General features: G+C 34.3%; 1 protein-coding gene across 1 annotated transcript in view; it reads right to left on the bottom strand.

Annotated features, from left to right (window-relative positions):
- LOC138310193 (uncharacterized) overlaps positions 1-24,261 on the bottom strand; it is a 59,076-nt gene extending 34,815 nt beyond the window's left edge. Inside the window, exons 1-2 of the mRNA XM_069251311.1 lie at positions 21,073-24,261; positions 17,540-17,790 (exon numbers count right to left, since the gene is read on the bottom strand). Coding sequence (XP_069107412.1) covers positions 17,540-17,790; positions 21,073-21,254 — 433 coding nt within the window. The 5' untranslated portion in view covers positions 21,255-24,261. The remainder of the gene's footprint in view (positions 1-17,539; positions 17,791-21,072) is intronic.
- Positions 24,262-26,166: the final 1,905 nt, after the last annotated feature.

Here is a 26,166-nt window from a genome sequence, read left to right as displayed (position 1 = left end):
TGGTGACAGTACCAGATCAGATCCACACTCAATCTACACAGTATGTATTATATAAATATGACGTCATACATTGGTTGACAGTACCAGATCAGATCCACACACAATCTACACAGTATGTATTATAGATGTGACGTCATACATTGGTTGACAGTACCAGATCAGATTCACACTCAATCTACACAGTATGTATTATAGATATGACGTCATACATTGGTTGACAGTACCAGATCAGATTCACACTCAATCTACACAGTATGTATTATAAATATGACGTCATACATTGGTTGACAGTACCAGATCAGATCCACACTCAATCTACACAGTATGTATTATAAATATGACGTCATACATTGGTTGACAGTACCAGATCAGATCCACACACAATCTACACAGTATGTATTATAGATGTGACGTCATACATTGGTTGACAGTACCAGATCAGATTCACACTCAATCTACACAGTATGTATTATAAATATGACGTCATACATTGGTTGACAGTACCAGATCAGATCCACACTCAATCTACACAGTATGTATTATAAATATGACGTCATACATTGGTTGACAGTACCAGATCAGATCCACACTCAATCTACACAGTATGTATTATAAATATGACGTCATACATTGGTTGACAGTACCAGATCAGATCAGATCCCCCAAATCTACACAGTATGTATTATAAATATGACGTCATACATTGGTGGACAGTACCAGATCAGATCCGCCCCAAATCTACACAGTAATGTATTATAAATATGACGTCATACATTGGTGGACAGTACCAGATCAGATCCGCCCCAAATCTTCACAGTATGTATTATAAATATGATGTCATACATTTTGTTGACAGTACCAGATCAGATCCATACTCAATCTACACAGTATGTATTATAAATATGATGTCATACATTGGTTGACAGTACCAGATCAGATCCACACTCAATCTACACAGTATGTATTATAAATATGACGTCATACATTGGTTGACAGTACCAGATCAGATCCACACTCAATCTACACAGTATGTATTATAAATATGACGTCATACATTGGTTGACAGTACCAGATCAGATCCACACTCAATCTACACAGTATGTATTATAAATATGACGTCATACATTGGTTGACAGTACCAGATCAGATCCACACTCAATCTACACAGTATGTATTATAAATATGATGTCATACATTGGTTGACAGTACCAGATCAGATCCACACTCAATCTACACAGTATGTATTATAAATATGACGTCATACATTGGTTGACAGTACCAGATCAGATCCACACTCAATCTACACAGTATGTATTATAAATATGACGTCATACATTGGTTGACAGTACCAGATCAGATCCACACTCAATCTACACAGTATGTATTATAAATATGACGTCATACATTGGTTGACAGTACCAGATCAGATCCACACTCAATAACACAGTATGTATTATAAATATGATGTCATACATTGGTTGACAGTACCAGATCAGATCCACACTCAATCTACACAGTATGTATTATAAATATGATGTCATACATTGGTTGACAGTACCAGATCAGATCCACACTCAATCTACACAGTATGTATTATAAATATGATGTCATACATTGGTTGACAGTACCAGATCAGATCCACACTCAATCTACACAGTATGTATTATAGATATGACGTCATACATTGTGACAGTACCAGTCATACATTGTATGTATTATAGACAGTCATACATGTTGACAGTACCAGATCAGATCCACACTCAATCTACACAGTATGTATTATAAATATGACGTCATACATTGGTTGACAGTACCAGATCAGATCCACACTCAATCTACACAGTATGTATTATAGATATGACGTCATACATTGGTTGACAGTACCAGATCAGATCCACACTCAATCTACACAGTATGTATTATAAATATGATGTCATACATTTGTTGACAGTACCAGATCAGATCCACACTCAATCTACACAGTATGTATTATAAATATGAGTCATACATTGGTTGACAGTACCAGATCAGATCCACACTCAATCTACACAGTATGTATTATAAATATGACGTCATACATTGGTTGACAGTACCAGATCATATCCACACTCAATCTACACAGTATGTATTATAAATATGACGTCATACATTGGTTGACAGTACCAGATCAGATCCACACTCAATCTACACAGTATGTATTATAAATATGACGTCATACATTGGTTGACAGTACCAGATCAGATCCACACTCAATCTACACAGTATGTATTATAAATATGACGTCATACATTGGTTGACAGTACCAGATCAGATCCACACTCAATCTACACAGTATGTATTATAAATGTGACGTCATATTGATGTGACGTCATACATTGATCAAGAGTAATAGATCAGATCCACACTCAATCTACACTCACACATGTATGTATTATAGATATGACGTCATACATTGATCAAGAGTAATAGATCAGATCCACACTCAATCTACACAGTATGTATTATAGATGTGACGTCATACATTGATCAAGAGTAATAGATCAGATCCACACTCAATCTACACAGTATGTATTATAGATATGACGTCATACATTGATCAAGAGTAATAGATCAGATCCACACTCAATCTACACAGTATGTATTATAGATATGACGTCATACATTGGTGACAGTACCAGATCAGATCCACACTCAATCTACACAGTATGTATTATAGATATGACGTCATACATTGGTTGACAGTACCAGATCATATCCACACTCAATCTACACAGTATGTATTATAAATATGACGTCATACATTGGTTGACAGTACCAGATCAGATCCACACTCAATCTACACAGTATGTATTATAAATATGACGTCATACATTGGTTGACAGTACCAGATCAGATCCACACTCAATCTACACAGTATGTATTATAAATATGACGTCATACATTGGTTGACAGTACCAGATCAGATCCACACTCAAACTACACAGTATGTATTATAGATGTGACGTCATACATTGGTTGACAGTACCAGATCAGATCCACACTCAATCTACACAGTATGTATTATAGATGTGACGTCATACATTGTTCAAAAGTACCAGATCAGCTCCGCCCCCAATCTCCACAACATGTATTATTATATAAAGTAGGTGTACATGTTTGGAGACACAGAGCAATAACCACACCTATTATATCTGTACTCCCCCACATCAGACCAAGACATATTGACACAAAGTTTGTAGATCCGCATACTGCCACTAGGCTAATCAGAAAAGTAAAGCATTAATCACAGTATGATATAAACTGTGACCTCCATTACATAATGAATTCTGTGACAATATCTCGATGAGGAAACACCGGTTTGACAACTTGACAAGGATCCGTAAGTGTTATCAAAATTATATCCATACAGTTGTGGGCCAATAACACCTACATATAGTACCATGTAAACACAGAGTATATACCACCAGGTGAGCAGGCTTATATCCACAGGTGTGGGACGTTATGTACGATGCAATGTCAACATTGTGATGTCACCAGGTTATTTTTATGTGTTGACGTTATGTACGATACATTGTCACCATTGTGATGTCACCAGGTTATTTTGATGTGTTGACGTTATGTGCGATACATTGTCACCATTGTGATGTCACCAGGTTATTTTGATGTGACAACGTTATGTACAATACAATGTCACCATTGTGATGTCACCAGGTTATTTTGATGTACTGACGTTATGTACAATACAATGTCACCATTGTGATGTCACCAGGTTATTTTGATGTGACAACGTTATGTACAATACAATGTCACCATTGTGATGTCACCAGGTTATTTTGATGTGACAACGTTATGTACAATACAATGTCACCATTGTGATGTCACCAGGTTATTTTGATGTACTGACGTTATGTACAATACAATGTCACCATTGTGATGTCACCAGGTTATTTTGATGTGACAACGTTATGTACAATACAATGTCACCATTGTGATGTCACCAGGTTATTTTGATGTGACAACGTTATGTACAATACAATGTCACCATTGTGATGTCACCAGGTTATTTTGATGTGACAACGTTATGTACAATACAATGTCACCATTGTGATGTCACCAGGTTATTTTGATGTGACAACGTTATGTACAATACAATGTCACCATTGTGATGTCACCAGGTTATTTTGATGTACTGACGTTATGTACAATACAATGTCACCATTGTGATGTCACCAGGTTATTTTGATGTGACAACGTTATGTACAATACAATGTCACCATTGTGATGTCACCAGGTTATTTTGAAGTGACAACGTTATGTACAATACAATGTCACTATTGTGATGTCACCAGGTTATTTTGATGTACTGACGTTATGTACAATACAATGTCAACATTGTGATGTCACCAGGTTATTTTGATGTGTTGACGTTATGTACAATACAATGTCACCATTGTGATGTCACCAGGTTATTTTGATGTGACAACGTTATGTACAATACAATGTCACCATTGTGATGTCACCAGGTTATTTTGATGTGACAACGTTATGTACAATACAATGTCACCATTGTGATGTCACCAGGTTATTTTGATGTGACAACGTTATGTACAATACAATGTCACCATTGTGATGTCACCAGGTTATTTTGATGTACTGACGTTATGTACAATACAATGTCACCATTGTGATGTCATCAGGTTATTTTGATGTACTGACGTTATGTACAATACAATGTCACCATTGTTATGTTATCAGGTTATTTTGATGTGCTGACGTTATGTACAATACAATGTCACTATTGTGATGTCACCAGGTTATTTTGATGTGCTGACGTTATGTACAATACAATGTCACCATTGCGATGTCACCAGGTTATTTTGATGTGACAATGTTATGTACAATACAATGTCACCATTGTGATGTCATCAGGTTATTTTGATGTGACAACGTTATGTACAATACAATGTCACCATTGTGATGTCACCAGGTTATTTTGATGTGCTGACGTTATGTACAATACAATGTCACCATTGTGATGTCACCAGGTTATTTTGATGTGACAATGTTATGTACAATACAATGTCACCATTGTGATGTCACCAGGTTATTTTGATGTGACAACGTTATGTACAATACAATGTCACCATTGTGATGTCATCAGGTTATTTTGATGTGCTGACGTTATGTACAATACAATGTCACCATTGTGATGTCACCAGGTTATTTTGATGTGACAACGTTATGTACAATACAATGTCACCATTGTGATGTCATCAGGTTATTTTGATGTACTGACGTTATGTACAATACAATGTCACCATTGTGATGTCACCAGGTTATTTTGATGTACTGACGTTATGTACAATACAATGTCACCATTGTGATGTCATCAGGTTATTTTGATGTGCTGACGTTATGTACAATACAATGTCACCATTGTGATGTCATCAGGTTATTTTGATGTGCTGACGTTATGTACAATACAATGTCACCATTGTGATGTCACCAGGTTATTTTGATGTGCTGACGTTATGTACAATACAATGTCACCATTGTGATGTCATCAGGTTATTTTGATGTGCTGACGTTATGTACAATACAATGTCACCATTGTGATGTCATCAGGTTATTTTGATCTGCTATCCTTTAATGGTCTTTATTGCTTAATGAGCTGTTTACAGGACATTTAAAACCCAGCCAATCAAAAATCAAGAATTTATAATCAAACTTAAAACTGAAGGTGTTTGACCCTTATGGCCTTAAAATAAACTTAAGGTTATTTATTTGAACAAACCTGTCATGTCACACCTCAAAGCATTCAGCAGACATATGCATCAGTATGTACATCAAAGCCCATTTGTCCGTAACAAAGGCTCGCGAGCTTGATTACGACAAACTTATCTGTCAAAATTCAACATGGCCTCACTGTTAAATCTGTAGCTAGCAATTGTGACGTTGTGAAATGGAAGAGTTCCACAGTCAATACAACACCACATGAAGTTTGAAAAATGTCCTTCTATTTACTAACATTGCATTCAGGCCAAGAGATACAGCAAAGCTGCACAAATATACAGTATTCATACATACCAAATACTGTACAAAATCATAATCTAAATAATTTCACAGTGACAACAAAATTACCCGAGTTTCCTTTCATTCCCATTCACTAAATCCATGAGAAGATTTCTGAACCATCAACAGGATTACAGTGATGCAATTACACAGCCATGTTGCATGCGAACGATAATGTCAAACATTCATCAGACCCAGAATATTAGCAGCAGCATGTGTATAGCCTGTGGCTGTATCTATCTTCTAAACATTCATCAGACCCAGGATCAGGGAAGCACATGTCATTCATAAGTCAGAATTAGAAGTTTGCATGCTTAGCAAGCCTTCTTAGCTGTTACTTCTACATGATAAACTTTACTACTGGAATAACAGTTTGTGTAACTTTATAATGATTTGTAACGACAGTGAACTCCCTGATAACCATTAAGTCTGTTGCTATGTTACAGTGAACTCCCTGATAACCATTAAGTCTGTCGCTATGTTACAGTGAACTCCCTGATAACCATTAAGTCTGTCGCTATGTTACAGTGAACTCCCTGATAACCATTAAGTCTGTCGCTATGTTACAGTGAACTCCCTGATAACCATTAAGTCTGTCGCTATGTTACAGAGAGGATGATAATCACCACCAGATTATGTATAATTAATCGTACATTGACTAACCTGATGGCTATAGAGATAATTGTATATACATATTTGCCACATCAACTCATACACAAGACAGTTATATTACAACAATGTTAAGGCACACATTGGTTGGTTAGGGTTATAATGTCATATTCATTAACAGCTTAGGTCATAGGACGGCCTCCCATTACTGTGTTTCACATATATGAAAGTTTGGGAGCTTTACACTACATGTATCTGTCCCTTTTATTGATGGATTGATGTGGCTGTATGGTCCATATTCCAGTTATCAATAAGCCATGGACACTTGTAAAAATGTTTTGTACTTCTAACAGTGTTATCTCAATGAATCATACCGTCTCTGACACCAAACACAGTCAGTGTTATTCCTGAGTATTTCGGGAAATTTCCACCTGGTGAAATTTGGGAATTTTAGAGCGATAAAATAGGAAATTGGAAAAAAAAAATAAACTATGTTTATGGAAATTTTGGAAAAGGTATTAAATAGAAATAAATAATTATGTTTCCTGAAGAACCAGTCTAAGAATGTACATACTAAATATGACTTTTAATATTCGGATTTCATTTGTTTCATAACACAAAATGTGCATCAGTCACTGATTTGGGAAACTTAGACATAGATTTGGAAAAAAATAACAAGGAATGGGGCAGAAATTCGACCCTAAATATATATGCACTTATTACAGGAAAAACACTGAAACAGCACACCCTACCTGGTCACATTATACTGACAATCCTTCAATCATCCCACTGCAGGAGCAGAAACTACCACTTTGTATAGACTATATGGTGTGTCTTAAGATTGGTCAGGATAAAGAGCCTTAATTCCTCACAGGAGCAGAAACTACCACTTTTAAAGACAATGATGTGTCTTAAGATTGGTCAGGATAAAGAGCCTTAATTCCTCACAGGAGCAGAAACTACCACGTTTATAGACTATATGGTGTGTCTTAAGATTGGTCAGGATAAATAGCCTTAATTCCTCACAGGGGAGAGTACTCAATTGAAGGCCAAAAGAGGGGCAGAGTCAATGATGCATTAGGAAGAAGAAAGTCAGTTAATAATGAGGGAAAAGATATCATTCTAAATTTAATCACCTTTATTCTTTAAGAACATCATGCATGTACAATGGGGTAGCAGGTACAATTCTAAACATTCTACCTATAAGCTACCTAAGGCATACAGCTCTATACACCATCTTTGTGGTGGGAGTTGATTAAAATTTAAGTCTTTAATTGTTAATAATCTTAAAACATTCTGCTTTATTTGTAAAAAGATCAAATGTAAGCAATGCAAAAAACCACATCACAATTAACTACATGTAATGCACGCAATCTACATGTATTATCTGTTATAGATCAGTATTAGTGCCAGTTTGAGTTTTCAGGAGAAAAAAAATATAGGCTTGTAAATAATAGCTGAGCCATAAAACCTAATGAGTAGATCAATTAACAAATCAATTAACAAAATTAACCTCTGAACTTGTTATAAACACAAATTGTATCATGGAAGCCATTGGAAAGGTATACACATTATACCGCCTTGGGAGCCAGCCAAATCAGTTATATGCACACATGATTATGTGTATTAAGTACTGCACATCTGTAAAATTAACGAACATGCAAATGCATGTGTGCATATATACATCTACATGTCTGCAGATATCTATGTACGAGCTTACACATATAATATTAGTAGAATGTGTGATAGGTGTTTTTTTTTATTTACTTGTTCAATCAGTACACAACACAGGTACACAAAATTTCATGTAATTAGATAATCTCATTACCATATTTATCTAATTATCTGTCTTTTTACCTGTATACTAGTATGTATCAATTTTGTATGGTCTGTTGGGTTTTTTAAATTATGTAATTCCAGCTAAGATTCACAACTCAATCCAGTAGTAGCATCAAGTTCAGAGGAGTTATTCCCCTTTCCCCCATTCAAACTAAAAACTAGTCAGCCAATTTACATGTTATCTATACATGTAGTACATCAGCATATCTCATTTCCCAGTTGAAAATTTCATTGTTGAATTCTTATATGCATAATTGTGAAATAAATTAAACATTTCTCTATATCCATGATCCAAAACCAGAAATTTAAACTTCCTTTTAACAAAGACCAGGGTCTTTTTTGTTTATTCGGAATAACCGGATCTCCTGTTTGTTAAAGTCATTATTTCATGTATATATGCTTACAGACCTGCAGTTTTTGATACAGGCCTATGAGGGCTTTGTCAAAGCTCATCTGAAAACAATATAAAATCACCAGGTCCATCTTTTAATTCATAAAGAAGAACTTGGTCCAACCAGTCAAACCGTATAATCGAAAACATCCTAGTACTTATGATAATGTTTTAAGTCTCATCTTTGAAAAGCTATCAGTAGTCTTCATTGCTGTAATTATAAGCACTGAATTACAAACTTGATAATTTTAGGCACCTGTACCTTATGACTTTCGAAAAAAAAAAATCTTACGAGACAGATGTACAGATAGATATTTACCTGTCGGAACACCAATTGTACAGATAGATATTTACCTGTCAGAACACCAATTGTACAGATAGATATTTACCTGTCAGAACACCGATTGTACAGATAGATATTTACCTGTCAGAACACCAATTGTACAGATAGATATTTACCTGTCAGAACACCAATTGTACAGATAGATATTTACCTGTCAGAACACCAATTGTACAGATATATATTTACCTGTCAGAACACCAATTGTACAGATAGATATTTACCTGTCAGAACACCAATTGTACAGATAGATATTTACCTGTCAGAACACCAATTGTACAGATAGATATTTACCTGTCAGAACACCGATTGTACAGATAGATATTTACCTGTCAGAACACCGATTGTACAGATAGATATTTACCTGTCAGAACACCGATTGTACAGATAGATATTTACCTGTCAGAACACCAATTGTACAGATAGATATTTACCTGTCAGAACACCGATTGTACAGATAGATATTTACCTGTCAGAACACCAATTGTACAGATAGATATTTACCTGTCAGAACACCAATTGTACAGATAGATATTTACCTGTCAGAACACCAATTGTACAGATTAGATATTTACCTGTCAGAACACCGATTGTACAGATAGATATTTACCTGTCAGAACACCAATTGTACAGATAGATATTTACCTGTCAGAACACCAATTGTACAGATAGATATTTACCTGTCAGAACACCAATTGTACAGATAGATATTTACCTGTCAGAACACCAATTGTACAGATAGATATTTACCTGTCAGAACACCAATTGTACAGATAGATATTTACCTGTCAGAACACCAATTGTACAGATAGATATTTACCTGTCAGAACACCAATTGTACAGATAGATATTTACCTGTCAGAACACCAATTGTACAGATAGATATTTACCTGTCAGAACACCAATTGTACAGATAGATATTTACCTGTCAGAACACCAATTGTACAGATAGATATTTACCTGTCAGAACACCAATTGTACAGATAGATATTTACCTGTCAGAACACCATATAATATTTACCTGTCAGAACACCAATTGTACAGATAGATATTTACCTGTCAGAACACCAATTGTACAGATAGATATTTACCTGTCAGAACACCAATTGTACAGATAGATATTTACCTGTCAGAACACCAATTGTACAGATAGATATTTACCTGTCAGAACACCAATTGTACAGATAGATATTTACCTGTCAGAACACCAATTGTACAGATAGATATTTACCTGTCAGAACACCAATTGTACAGATAGATATTTACCTGTCAGAACACCAATTGTACAGATAGATATTTACCTGTCAGAACACCAATTGTACAGATAGATAATTTACCTGTCAGAACACCAATTGTACAGATAGATATTTACCTGTCAGAACACCAATTGTACAGATAGATATTTACCTGTCAGAACACCAATTGTACAGATAGATATTTACCTGTCAGAACACCAATTGTACAGATAGATATTTACCTGTCAGAACACCAATTGTACAGATAGATATTTACCTGTCAGAACACCAATTGTACAGATAGATATTTATACCTGTCAGAACACCAATTGTACAGATAGATATTTACCTGTCAGAACACCAATTGTACAGATAGATATTTACCTGTCAGAACACCAATTGTACAGATAGATATTTACCTGTCAGAACACCGATTGTACAGATAGATATTTACCTGTCAGAACACCAATTGTACAGATAGATATTTACCTGTCAGAACACCAATTGTACAGATAGATATTTACCTGTCAGAACACCAATTGTACAGATAGATATTTACCTGTCAGAACACCAATTGTACAGATAGATATTTACCTGTCAGAACACCAATTGTACAGATAGATATTTACCTGTCAGAACACCAATTGTACAGATAGATATTTACCTGTCAGAACACCAATTGTACAGATAGATATTTTACCTGTCAGAACACCATTGTACAGATAGATATTTACCTGTCAGAACACCAATTGTACAGATAGATATTTACCTGTCAGAACACCAATTGTACAGATAGATATTTACCTGTCAGAACACCAATTGTACAGATAGATATTTACCTGTCAGAACACCAATTGTACAGATAGATATTACCTGTCAGAACACATTTGTACAGATAGATATTTACCTGTCAGAACACCAATTGTACAGATAGATATTTACCTGTCAGAACACCAATTGTACAGATAGATATTTACCTGTCAGAACACCAATTGTACAGATAGATATTTACCTGTCAGAACACCAATTGTACAGATAGATATTTACCTGTCAGAACACCAATTGTACAGATAGATATTTACCTGTCAGAACACCAATTGTACAGATAGATATTTACCTGTCAGAACACCAATTGTACAGATAGATATTTACCTGTCAGAACACCAATTGTACAGATAGATATTTACCTGTCAGAACACCATTTGTACAGATATATATTTTCCTGTCAGAACACCAATTGTACAGATAGATATTTACCTGTCAGAACACCAGTTGTACAGATAGATATTTACCTGTCAGAACACCAATTGTACAGATAGATATTTACCTGTCAGAACACCAATTGTACAGATAGATATTTACCTGTCAGAACACCAATTGTACAGATAGATATTTACCTGTCAGAACACCAATTGTACAGATAGATATTTACCTGTCAGAACACCAATTGTACAGATAGATATTTACCTGTCAGAACACCAATTGTACAGATAGATATTTACCTGTCAGAACACCAATTGTACAGATAGATATTTACCTGTCAGAACACCAATTGTACAGATAGATATTTACCTGTCAGAACACCAATTGTACAGATAGATATTTACCTGTCAGAACACCAATTGTACAGATAGATATTTACCTGTCAGAACACCAATTGTACAGATAGATATTTACCTGTCAGAACACCAATTGTACAGATAGATATTTACCTGTCAGAACACCAATTGTACAGATAGATATTTACCTGTCAGAACACCAATTGTACAGATAGATATTTACCTGTCAGAACACCAATTGTACAGATAGATATTTACCTGTCAGAACACCAATTGTACAGATAGATATTTACCTGTCAGAACACCAATTGTACAGATAGATATTACCTGTCAGAACACCGATTGTACAGATAGATATTTACCTGTCAGAACACCAATTGTACAGATAGATATTTACCTGTCAGAACACCAATTGTACAGATAGATATTTACCTGTCAGAACACCAATTGTACAGATATATATTTACCTGTCAGAACACCAATTGTACAGATAGATATTTACCTGTCAGAACACCAATTGTACAGATAGATATTTACCTGTCAGAACACCAATTGTACAGATAGATATTTACCTGTCAGAACACCAATTGTACAGATAGATATTTACCTGTCAGAACACCGATTGTACAGATATATATTTACCTGTCAGAACACCAATTGTACAGATAGATATTTACCTGTCAGAACACCAATTGTACAGATAGATATTTACCTGTCAGAACACCAATTGTACAGATAGATATTTACCTGTCAGAACACCAATTGTACAGATAGATATTTACCTGTCAGAACACCATTGTACAGATAGATATTTACCTGTCAGAACACCAATTGTACAGATAGATATTTACCTGTCAGAACACCAATTGTACAGATAGATATTTACCTGTCAGAAACACCAATTGTACAGATAGATATTTACCTGTCAGAACACCAATTGTACAGATAGATATTTACCTGTCAGAACACCAATTGTACAGATAGATATTTACCTGTCAGAACACCAATTGTACAGATAGATATTTACCTGTCAGAACACCAATTGTACAGATAGATATTTACCTGTCATAACACCTATTGTCAGATACACCAAATATGTACAGATAGATATTTACCTGTCAGAACACCAATTGTACAGATAGATATTTACCTGTCAGAACACCATTGTACAGATAGATATTTACCTGTCAGAAACACTGATTGTACAGATAGATATTTACCTGTCAGAACACCAATTGTACAGATAGATATTTACCTGACTGAACCTGTCAGATAGATATTTACCTGTCAGAACACCGATTGTACAGATAGATGTTTACCTGTCAGAACACCAATTGTACAGATAGATATTTACCAGAACACCATTGTACAGATAGATATTTACCTGTCAGAACGACCAGTTGTACAGATAGATATTTACCTGTCAGAACACCAATTGTACAGATAGATATTTACCTGTCAGAACACCAATTGTACAGATATAGATATTTACCTGTCAGAACACCAATTGTACAGATAGATATTTACCTGTCAGAACACCAATTGTACAGATAGATATTTTTCTGTCAGAACACAATTGTGTACAGATAGATATTTACCTGTCAGAACACCGATTGTACAGATAGATATTTTATCTGTCAGAACACCAATTGTACAGATAGATATTTACCTGTTCCAGAACACCAATTGTACAGATAGATATTTACCTGTCAGAACACCAATTGTACAGATAGATATTTACCTGTCAGAACACCAATTGTACAGATAGATATTTACTCTGTCAGAACACCAATTGTACAGATTAGGACCCCCGATATATTACCTGTCAGAACACCAATTGTACAGATAGATATTTACCCTGTCAAACACACCAATTGTACAGATAGATATTTACCTGTCAGAACACCGATTGTACAGATAGATATTTACCTGTCAGAACACCAGTTGTACAGATATAGTCAGAACAACAGATTCGTACAGGATTATTTTACCTTGTCAGAACACCAATTGTTACAGATATATATATTTATCTGTCAGAACACCAATTGTACAGATAGATATTTACCTGTCAGAACACCATTTGTACAGATAGATATTTACCTGTCACCCAATTGTACAGATATTTACACTGTCAGAACACAGATAGATATTTACCTGTCAGAACACCAAATTGTACAGATAGATATTTATACCTGTCAGAACACGAATTGTACAGATATAAATTTACCTGTCAGAACACCAATTGTACAGATAGATATTTACCTGTCAGAACACCAATTGTACAGATATAAATTTACCTGTCAGAACACCAATTGTACAGATATAAATTTACCTGTCAGAACACCAATTGTACAGATAGATATTTACCTGTCAGAACACCAATTGTACAGATAGATATTTACCTGTCAGAACACCGATTGTACAGATAGATATTAACTTGTCAGAACACCAATTGTACAGATAGATATTTACCTGTCAGAACACCGATTGTACAGATAGATATTTACCTGTCAGAACACCGATTGTACAGATAGATATTTACCTGTCAGAACACCAATTGTACAGATAGATATTTACCTGTCAGAACACCAATTGTACAGATAGATATTTACCTGTCAGAACACCAATTGTACAGATAGATATTTACCCTGTCAGAACACCAATTGTACAGATAGATATTTACCTGTCAGAACACCAATTGTACAGATAGATAATTTACCTGTCAGAACACCAATTGTACAGATAATATTTACCTGTCAGAACACACCAATTTGTACAGATAGATATTTACCTGTCAGAACACCAATTGTACAGATAGATATTTACCTGTCAGAACACCAATTGTACAGATAGATATTTACCTGTCAGAACACCAATTGTACAGATAGATATAATTAACCTGTCAGAACACCAATTGTACAGATAGATATTTACCTGTCAGAACACCAATTGTACAGATAGATAGTTCCCTGTCAGAAATCACCAAATTGTAATATTTACCTGTCAGAACACAATTGTACAGATAGATATTTACCTGTCAGAACAGTACAGATATAAATATTTACCTGTCAGATCACCAGATATCCAGCTTGTACAATTTTGACCTATAGAACCCATTTATTAATATAGATAGATATTACAGAACGATTTGTAAAGGATAGAATATTTTTACTTGTCAGAACTACTTAGTTTGTATTGATTTTAATCTGTCAGTACGACCAATTTCGTACAGCAGTAGCATTTTATCTCTGACAGACCCCCAGTTCAGAGTACCCTTGATAATATACCTATGTACCTGTAGAACACCAGTACGGTATATATGTACCTGTATGAACTATTGTACAGAGCTCTCGCAAGATAAACTGTGTCATCGATTGTACAAGATACGTGCCAGGTCAGAGAACACTCCAAATTGTACAGTATAATCTTTACGTCAGAAACACCAATTGTACAGATAGATATTTACCTGTCAGAACACCGATTGTTATAGTATATATTATTTACCTGTATCAGAACACCGATTTGTACATATAGATATTTACCTGTCAGAACACCGCAATTGTAACAGGATAGAAATTGTGTGTCTAGGTCAACACCAATTGTTACAGATATATTTAACCTGTCAGTAACACCGATTGTACAGATAGATATTTACCTGTCAGAACACCAGATTGTACAGATAGATATTTACCTGTCAAAACTGAACACCAATTGTACAGATAGATATTTGTACCTGTCCAGAACACACCAGATTGTACAGATACGATATTTTACCTGGTCAGAACTCTTTATTACACCAATTGTATCAATGATACATATGGAACCTCCCAGAACACCGAACTTCTCAAAACCGATCACCTCTAGAAACCGAAACATGGATATGTCATGTACGGAATGTAATTCCTCTTTATTAATAGTATATAAAACTTCCCCAAAACCTGATCCCTGTTCTAAGATTCATTGAGGTACCGGACCTGATTGTTGAGAACGGATTTTTGATAGTCAAAATGTACACTAAAAATACACTTCTACCGGCCTAGATGGTAGATGTGCATAATCAACCGTAACCGTGAAATATTTAATCCGATGGGATATGCTATAGGTTTACAACATTAATAATCCTCGAGATGGTGGTGTAAATTATTTTAATATTGTTTAGATATCTAAGCGATGTTTTACTGTAGGAAAACAAAGCAGAGCTAGTAATAAAGAGAAAGTTTCGTTTTCAAATCACACTTTTTTTATTTAATTATGTAGTTGTCGGATAACCGTAAATTATCTGCATGAAGAAGCCGAAGCCATGTATTGTTTTAGAAACATGACTATGTCATATAATGATCGTGTAATTAGACCAGATAATTTGATTCTTGACGTAACCGGAAGCGATCGCGTACGTATGTAGGTTGCACAGCACGAGATCATCCCAAAGAAACATTCACGCAAATTACTTAACTAAACTAAACTCGTTTTTAAGCACGTTAACAAGGTCAAGTTTGCTTGTAATCCCATTCCTTTTTAGAACCCGATATGATACAGATAATATTCCCTCTTCACCAATGTGTGATAACTATTCACAGATTAAACAATCCGCAATGTATTGGATATTTAACGTGTCGCACACAAATTGTAGGCCCATATTAACGAAGGTTATTTACTGTCGATAAACATCCAGGATTGCACTAATGTAAAGAACACCGAACTTTGTCCGATCCGATTTAAATCGGATCGTGATGATCGGTATTCAGATTCACTTATCCAAACCGAACCCTCTCTTAACCGCCGGAAAATTATATGCACCCGACCAATGATCGGTTTCGGGAGGTTCCACTGTAGATATTTACCTGTCAGAACACCAATTGTACAGATATATATTTACCTGTCAGAACACCGATTGTACAGATAGATATTTACCTGTCAGAACACCGATTGTACAGATAGATATTTACCTGTCAGAACACCAATTGTATAGATAGATATTTACCTGTCAGAACACCGATTGTACAGATAGATACCTGTCAGAACACCATTGTACAGATAGATATTTACCTGTCAGAACACCATTGTACAGATAGATATTTACCTGTCAGAACACCATACAGATAGATATTTACCTGTCAGAACACCGATTGTACAATAGATATTTACCTGTCAGAACACCAATTGTACAGATAGATATTTACCTGTCAGAACACCATTGTACAGATAGATATTTACCTGTCAGAACACCGATTGTACAGATAGATATTTACCTGTCAGAACACCAATTGTACAGATATATATTTACCTGTCAGAACACCAATTGTACAGATATATATTTACCTGTCAGAACACCAATTGTACAGATAGATATTTACCTGTCAGAACACCAATTGTACAGATAGATATTTACCTGTCAGAACACCAATTGTACAGATAGATATTTACCTGTCAGAACACCAATTGTACAGATAGATATTTACCTGTCAGAACACCGATTGTACAGATAGATATTTACCTGTCAGAACACCGATTTCCTTTGTCTCTTCTCTCTTCAGCTCGTCCCCATTTTCCTGGTTGCTGGTGGCGACAGGGTCACATGACTGTGATTGGTAATGCGTCTCATCACTGGGGTCCAGTTTGTCAGAGAGCGGCAAACATTCCACAACGTCCGTACATAGGACGTCACTCGTGAGACGGAGCGGCGGAATGTTGACTGGCTCAAGGATCAAGGTCACATCTGAGCGTCCATTATGTGCCTCAATCAGACTGCAAAATAATGAAATACATGGTTAAAACATGTAGTCTTAGAGAAGAAAACCTGCAAAATTAATTTCAAATGAAAAAGTTATATTCAGATTATAGCCGATCACGTCCTATTGTAAACTTCACAAAACCAATTTTGATTTTCTTAATCAAAATAAAGTAACTTTTAAATAAATAAATATTAAATGATGATGTCAGAGATTACTGTGAACTGCACACTTACCGTTACTATATATTTAATACACTTAAAATAATTAGAGTTATTTTTGGCATCTAATGTCATTCTAACAACCAAGGGGAGATAATTCAATTTTAGTAGGCAGCATTATTGAACTGATCATTCTAAACATCTCTTGTAATTTCAGACTTATGGCATTTTCGTGGTAAGAATTGACACAATCTTTAACTAGAGGCTCATGAATGTTTTCAGCCAATATTATCTTGGAGTTTAAATTACATGTATATGCAACTCATCCTACTTTTAGGAAATCTGCTGTATGAATGATATTTATTTTTTCTGGGGTATTTTGTAGACACAGGACAATGGTAAAACATCAAGTTATCCCAGAAATCACATATCATTTTTTCTGGGGTATTTTGTAGACACAGGACAATGGTAAAACATCAAGTTATCCCAAAAATCACATATCATTTTTTCTGGGGTATTTTGTAGACACAGGACAATGGTAAAACATCAAGTTATCCCAGAAATCACATATCATTTTTTCTGGGGTATTTTGTAGACACAGGACAATGGTAAAACATCAAGTTATCACATATCATTTTTTCTTCTGCAATCTAATGAAAACTATATGAAAGATGATAAATTAAGCTTTGGAAATCATTCAAAGGCACACAAAAAAGTAAGATGCCTGATTAACAATATACTTACATTACAACACAGAACTTTTGCAGCGCAAAATTTCATGTTCATATGCTTTATGTGTGGTTAAACAGCAGAAGTCAGTTTAACTACCAAAACAGTTTCATTGTCTCACCATATATGTAGCTCTTTTGATTTCACATACTGCACTGTAGATGTAAATACAATGATATTTGGCAGTACTGTCAAAATTCATTCTTCTCATCAGTTTCTCATCAGTCCAACATCAATAAAAAGCCTAACAGCTTGTATTGATATATTGTAGTATTTACATTAATGGTAAAAAGTCAAAAAGTAAAAGTAAGTTTCTGTCTGTGTAAAGTTAAAATCTATGCATTGTAAGTATTGTAATTCTCAAAAGGTTGGTAATTGTAGTGGTGAATGAAATATAAAAATCTCTTATTGATTATCGTCAGTATGGAAATTATGGTTCATGTAACTTTAATTTACTTAAAATTAACAAAAATAAAACGAGTTGAATTTAAATAGGCGAGGTTCAATAATATAATAAAAACTTTAGTCAGACCCAACAAAACAATTTGAATTTAACAAAGCCTAGCGTCAGACCCCAACGAAACACTTTAAATTAAACAAAGCCTCGCTTCAAGTTATAAAATTGCAAGTAAATGAGCTATATTATATCTAGTTCAACTACAATGTATATTATAATTCATATTTCAGAACTCTATGTTTCCTTAAATTCTTAAAACATTACGACATATATATGTACACTGTAGTCTGCCAACTTTACAGTGCAAATATATTAATTAGAATGAGCCTGTGTAATTAAATTCATATTGAAATAATGTCTGACTCATCAGGACATTAAAATGCTAATGATATTCTGCTCTATGAATATACTGAAGTTGCCTTTTAAGTACATATCACTGACAGTATGTAGGATATAGTAATGTAATAGCTGACACATACGACAGTCATGTCTACAGAGAAAATATCAGTTCTACTTTCTGGGATACAGGATATAGTAATGTAATAGCTGACACATACGACAGTCATGTCTACAGTATCACTTTCGGGATCATACAAGAGAAAATATAAGTATAGCTGAATGTTCTACTATCAGGGATACAGTAAATATGAATCAGTTACTGAAAGTAGAATATTCTCAATCTGCTAGAGAACAAAGATGATCGATAACAACTCTGTTATTATATTTGACTAGAAGGAAATATACTACATGTATACATATAAGATAACTGACGCTAGATTTTAAAGATTAAGTTCATACAGAAGATTTTACTAACTTTATCAGTAAGATTGAAGATCAAAACATATACAGACCATTCATTTTCATAGCTAATAATTCCGAAAGAATTTGATATTTCAATAGCATCATGCTAATAAATGATATAACCATTTCACAACATCATTTCCTTTCTCAGAATTCATACTGTATATTATTCTGTATGTCAACGTTTTTTGTGTGCAATTAATTAATTTCTCATATAAATGTATATCACATTTGATAAGAAATTGCAAAATTTAAGGATCATCATAAAAAATTGTATCAATTTCGCACAAGAATAATTTACTTCTACCAGTGCTATTAATTTACACACTCAAATATTGGGGCAAAAAACAATGTCCAGAAAGTCCCAAAAGTAAAGATTATAATTGAAACTATAACGAATAAATCAAGAAATAAATCATAAACTGCAGTGAATACAAGTTGATATTTACAGTATATGATAGTGTTGTACCTATGGAACCATCATCCTGGCCTTCTGTATTACATTTTATTACAGCCACATAATTATATATACCTCAGTTAGGGTATTTTTTTAAATGCAGAGTTTCAAAATGAATCTAGACCTGGATTAGCTTTGCTCACACGTATGGCCCAGAGTAACTGTTTTATGATACCATTATAGGGATCAATCCTCATCATCACTCTCTGTGATTTTGCTATTTTACATATATATATTTGCATATTAGAGTGTTACCTGCCGTTGTGGTTAGGTATTGATTGCGGTGTCATGTGTTTGAGAGTAAAGTCATACTCTCCTAATAACAACATGAGTTTCACTCACAAAGTAAGGATCTCACAATGGTTTCCTACCCACAAGGGAGATAAGTCTAATATGCCAAGAATACTATTCCTCCAATCTGATTAAAACCAGATCTCCGATTACACTTTGATACTCTACGTTCCAGTATTTCCATTACAGAGTAAGATCTGGCCCAAGGATCATGAAACAATCTTAGACTTAAGTTTTAGCTTAGCCATTCAGATATGACGTAACATCATCTGTGATTGGCTAAGTCTATGCTTAAGACTCTTTTAGTCTGTTTTTCGTGATCCCGGTATTAATCAGATTGATGTTCCTCAGAATTCCAAACCTGATGAATAATATCAAATCTAAACCTGAAGTTATACCTACTTCTGTTTGGGACTTTTGAAAAGTTGAGTTTCAGCAGCAGGTACGATATGTACGATATCTGGTGTGTGATGTAGGGATCGTGGCCCCTTATCATTCTCACAATCAAACTGTCTCAAGTTACTAACAAGATCCGGAACAAGATCTGGTGGCTGGTCAACCATGACGTGGAGGTACTGATCCATGACGATATTAAATACAGCTAATTATAGATGATCTTTTTCAGTATTATATAAATAGTTTTGATAAATAACTTATATTTACATATTCAGTACAGATTATCAATAATTTAAACAGTCTTTGCATGCACTTGAAAGGTTTTATATAAAATTGTATCAGACACTGGTATCTATTGATGAGTAAATATAAAGAGATTACTTGACAGTAATAGATTTGATGCTCATATTTACAGAAATTTTTGTTGATTGGTCAATAAATACCTGGTACATGTATACATGTAACATTAACACCTATAATTATAATTTAATTATTATTTTTTCAATAGTTATAAAAATAAATATATAACTATCTATCTACACACTAATAGGTAACAATTTCACTGTAATATTTGAAAAATAATTAATCTATCTTAATCACAGAAAACCGCGTCCGAGATCTTAATCACAGATAACTGTGTCCGAGATCTTAATCACAGATAACCGTGTCCGAGATCTTAATCACAGATAACCTTGTCCGAGATCTTAATCACAGATGACCGTGTCAAGGATCTTAATCACAGATGACCGTGTCAAGGATCTTAATCACAGATGACCGTGTCAAGGATCTTAATCACAGATGACCGTGTCAAGGATCTTAATCACAGATGACCGTGTCAAGGATCTTAATCACAGATGACCGTGTCCGAGATCTTAATCAAAGATGACAGTGTCCGGGATCTTAATTACAGATGACCTTGTTCGGGATCTCACAGTTGACTTTACATCCTTTAACATAATAATGTTCCATTATAATTCCTTCAGTATAATCCCTTCTATAAAACATCAATCAATCCTCTGTGTGACAGCCATGACCACTTCCTTCAAGTGCAGGATATACCACAAAATCAAACATCCCAGGATATACCACAAAATTAAACTTCAAGTGCAGGATATACCACAAAATCAAACATCCCAAACAAACACAAATATTAGAATGTCTTATCAGGATGTTAAGTAGCTCCACTAAGATATCGACCAGATTTAGCTGAAATTTCCGTGGCACAGTCACAGTGTATGTAATCCTCCTTATAAGTTGTGTTAATGACAACTTCTGTATATACTTTCAATGTCAAACCGCTGTGTTAGAACAAAGCTTAATTTCGTCATCATATGAGATAAGTTTACCTGTATAACGTGCTGGAGAGCATATACATGTGTTTAGGATCTATAAATAGAACAAGGTAATAGTAAAGGCTGACCTTATGTAGATTACGGCTTGAACAAGGTTATCTCCCTTATATTCTACCTGTACGAAGGAAAGGTAAGTTTTTGTTGCATTTTATACAATAAACTAGACAAATGCCTGGTACAAAATAAAGCTGAACTACCTAACTCAAATGTCTGAAAATGCATGTGTTCCTAATGCTTTATGGGAATCGTCGACTTATGACTTTCCTGTGGAAGTTAGCGTTTTGGGAAACCATATCTCTTTTTTTTTTTTTTTTTTGGTGTGTGGCTCATCACAGGGGTGCTCTGCTCATCAAAATGAGAAAATTAGTGGTCGTGACTCGATCATCTTAAAATACATTAAATTATAAGTTGCTGTGTCTGTACAAACATGTGATTTAATTTCAATGTTAATATAGCCATTTCATACGGCAGTTATTTATCTTACGGCAGTTATTTATATCTTACGGCAGTTATTTATATCTTACGGCAGTTATTTATATCTTACGGCAGTTATTTATCTTACGGCAGTTATTTATCTTATTTAGTTAATCTTTTATAAATATGTTTGATAACGATCAAGACAACAAGATCCAACAAAAGGCACGTTTTAAAAATATCTTCAAAAACTAGATTGTATATTTGTCTCCAGTTCATTTAAACAAACAAAATTGGGAAAACCTTAACAGACCAGCATAAATGACCATAAAAATACTGTACCGGCAAGCGCAGGGGTAGTCCAAATTGGGAATGGGATTCATGCAATGAGATATAAATGAACTTCTGTGACTTCATATTTAATGCCAGACACAACTCAAACATCCACATAATAATTGTATGTCTACTAATCAGTAACAATAATGTTTACCAAATTTTTCTTTTGATTAATAAATAGATACCAAATCGGACTTTCTAAATCCGTTGACTTTTTTAATATACTGTATTCCTCGTAATTAATGCTCCTCTTATATTGTGCCCCTCCCCTGGAGAAGATCTAAAAGCCTCCTTCCCCAGTAAATTTAATGATGTTAACTTACAAGTTTTTTACATGTGAATCACAACATATATACATGCTGTACTAATCAACTCTTTCCATGTTAATGTCCACTATATATATATATATATAGTCAACAACGTTTTACCTTCTCTCAGCTTCCCCATTGTGGACTATATTCAGTCAACAGGATTTTACCCCCCTCTTCCTAATTCTTCATTGTCGACTATCACTTGATACCAATGTCCTTTCTTCACAATAAAATTCCCAATTGTGCATGTATTCAAATTTTCAATGCAGTGATATATGAAGAGTATTTTAAGCTAAATAAATATCTATTTCAGCCATGTATGTAACTTTTATGCCAGTGGACCAAGATAAATCAAGCAGACATCACCATCCTAAACAAAATCACAGTTTGTTGCACCTTCGTTCGATTACACTATCAAAATAAAATCTTGATGTAGGTTTGAAATAATTCATCAAGATCAAATATGTGTACTAATTACCTTAGCATGTTTAAATTACACAAATTAACACACAGTAACTGGCCATTAATTTTTCTGACATTTTTTCAAAAACTTTTTAGAGGTTTCATCCACAAGGTCCATCCTTTGTTATAATATTTCTTAATTTAATTGACCCGTATCTGGTTATTCTAAACATATTTATCAAAAACAGTCACATCACTTGGAAGAAATTATTCTTAAATTTAACATTTGTATTTACATCATGATTTTAATAGTTTTGAAGATTCATATTCTGGAGAAAATGTCTCCAAATTGATCTTGTATATATGTTGTACGATCACTCTGTCATCACTGCTACAGTTACATGGTAATGTTACATCTACCTGCCACGGAGAGATATCTTGTAAGAATATTACACATGCACATTGACTAAAATCTATCCCTCACAGATGATTTCTAGGCCAAGACAGTACATTAGATACTTATCTTCCTACCAGGAAATTTCTACTACCAATTATTATTAATACCAGAAACATAAGTATGTTACTTTAATGAATGGAGATGGATGACATGAAATATGTCTATAAAGGTAACTTTTTAGCCTGTCTACAGAATTAGTGACCATTTGATATCTCCTTTTCAGTAGTCATTATTGATAAGTTTGACTGAAGGTGATTTAATGAAAAAGTCCATCGACAGGTTATGTTTTGTATGTTAAATAATGCACCATCGACAGGTTATGTTTTGTATGTTAAATAATGCACCATCGACAGGTTATGTTTTGTATGTTAAATAATGCACCATCGACAGGTTATGTTTTGTATGTTAAATAATGCACCATCGACAGGTTATGTTTTGTATGTTAAATAATGCACCATCGACAGGTTATGTTTTGTATGTTAAATAATGCACCATCGACAGGTTATGTTTTGTATGTTAAATAATGCACCATCGACAGGTTATGTTTTGTATGTTAAATAATGCACCATCGACAGGTTATGTTTTGTATGTTAAATAATGCACCATCGACAGGTTATGTTTTGTATGTTAAATAATGCACCATCGACAGGTTATGTTTTGTATGTTAAATAATGCACCATCGACAGGTTATGTTTTGTATGTTAAATAATGCACCATCGACAGGTTATGTTTTGTATGTTAAATAATGCACCATCGACAGGTTATGTTTTGTATGTAAAATAATGCACCATCGACAGGTTATGTTTTGTATGTAAAATAATGCACCATCGACGGGTTATGTTTTGTATGTTAAATAATGCACCATCGACAGGTTATGTTTTGTATGTTAAATAATGCACCATCGACAGGTTATGTTTTGTATGTTAAATAATGCACCATCGACAGGTTATGTTTTGTATGTTAAATAATGCACCATCGACAGGTTATGTTTTGTATGTTAAATAATGCACCATCGACAGGTTATGTTTTGTATGTTAAATAATGCACCATCGACAGGTTATGTTTTGTATGTTAAATAATGCACCATCGACAGGTTATGTTTTGTATGTTAAATAATGCACCATCGACAGGTTATGTTTTGTATGTTAAATAATGCACCAACTCTAAATACAATTTACTTGACATGACTTACATGTTAGTGAGAGCAGCTTGAACAAGCAACTTCATGATAGAGTAAAATAAATTTATATGTGTATATGAATCAACGATTTATATATATATGTAGGGTTGGAAAACTTTCTCAGTAAATCAGAAACAGGAAGTCATAACAGATCCCAGTGTTGTGTAAGATCATATACATCCAATCAAGTCACATTCATGGCAGATTATGGCATTTATAAAATTTTACTAAAATCATTCATAAAAGGTAAAATATAATCTAACATTGCCATTTGATTTTACTTAACTTCAGTGCTGTTTATGTGACAGTCTTTATTGCATCTGAAATTTCCACTTGGCAGTGTAGAATGATGTTGAGGTACATGTTAACAATATCGTAATTTCCTGGGCTATACCCGGTGCGGGGTATAACCCGCTGGAAGCAAAGTGACTTTAGTCAGGCATTTTCTATGATTTTGTAAATAAATTCCAGATAACTCGCACCTGAGGATTGCTCTCAGACTAGATGTTGATGAATTCCTTTAAAGTACAGTCATGTAGTTTGTACTATATACTAATAATGGCATGTGAGTCTATATGATAAATTGCTTTCATTTGGAGAGGAGAACATTGGTTTATTTAAAGACACATTCAGTCAAAAGCATATTAT

Source organism: Argopecten irradians, chromosome 16, assembly GCF_041381155.1.
Source record: "Argopecten irradians isolate NY chromosome 16, Ai_NY, whole genome shotgun sequence".
In the NCBI taxonomy this organism is placed as follows: domain Eukaryota; kingdom Metazoa; phylum Mollusca; class Bivalvia; order Pectinida; family Pectinidae; genus Argopecten; species Argopecten irradians.
This window is presented reverse-complemented; position numbering and strand designations above follow the sequence as displayed.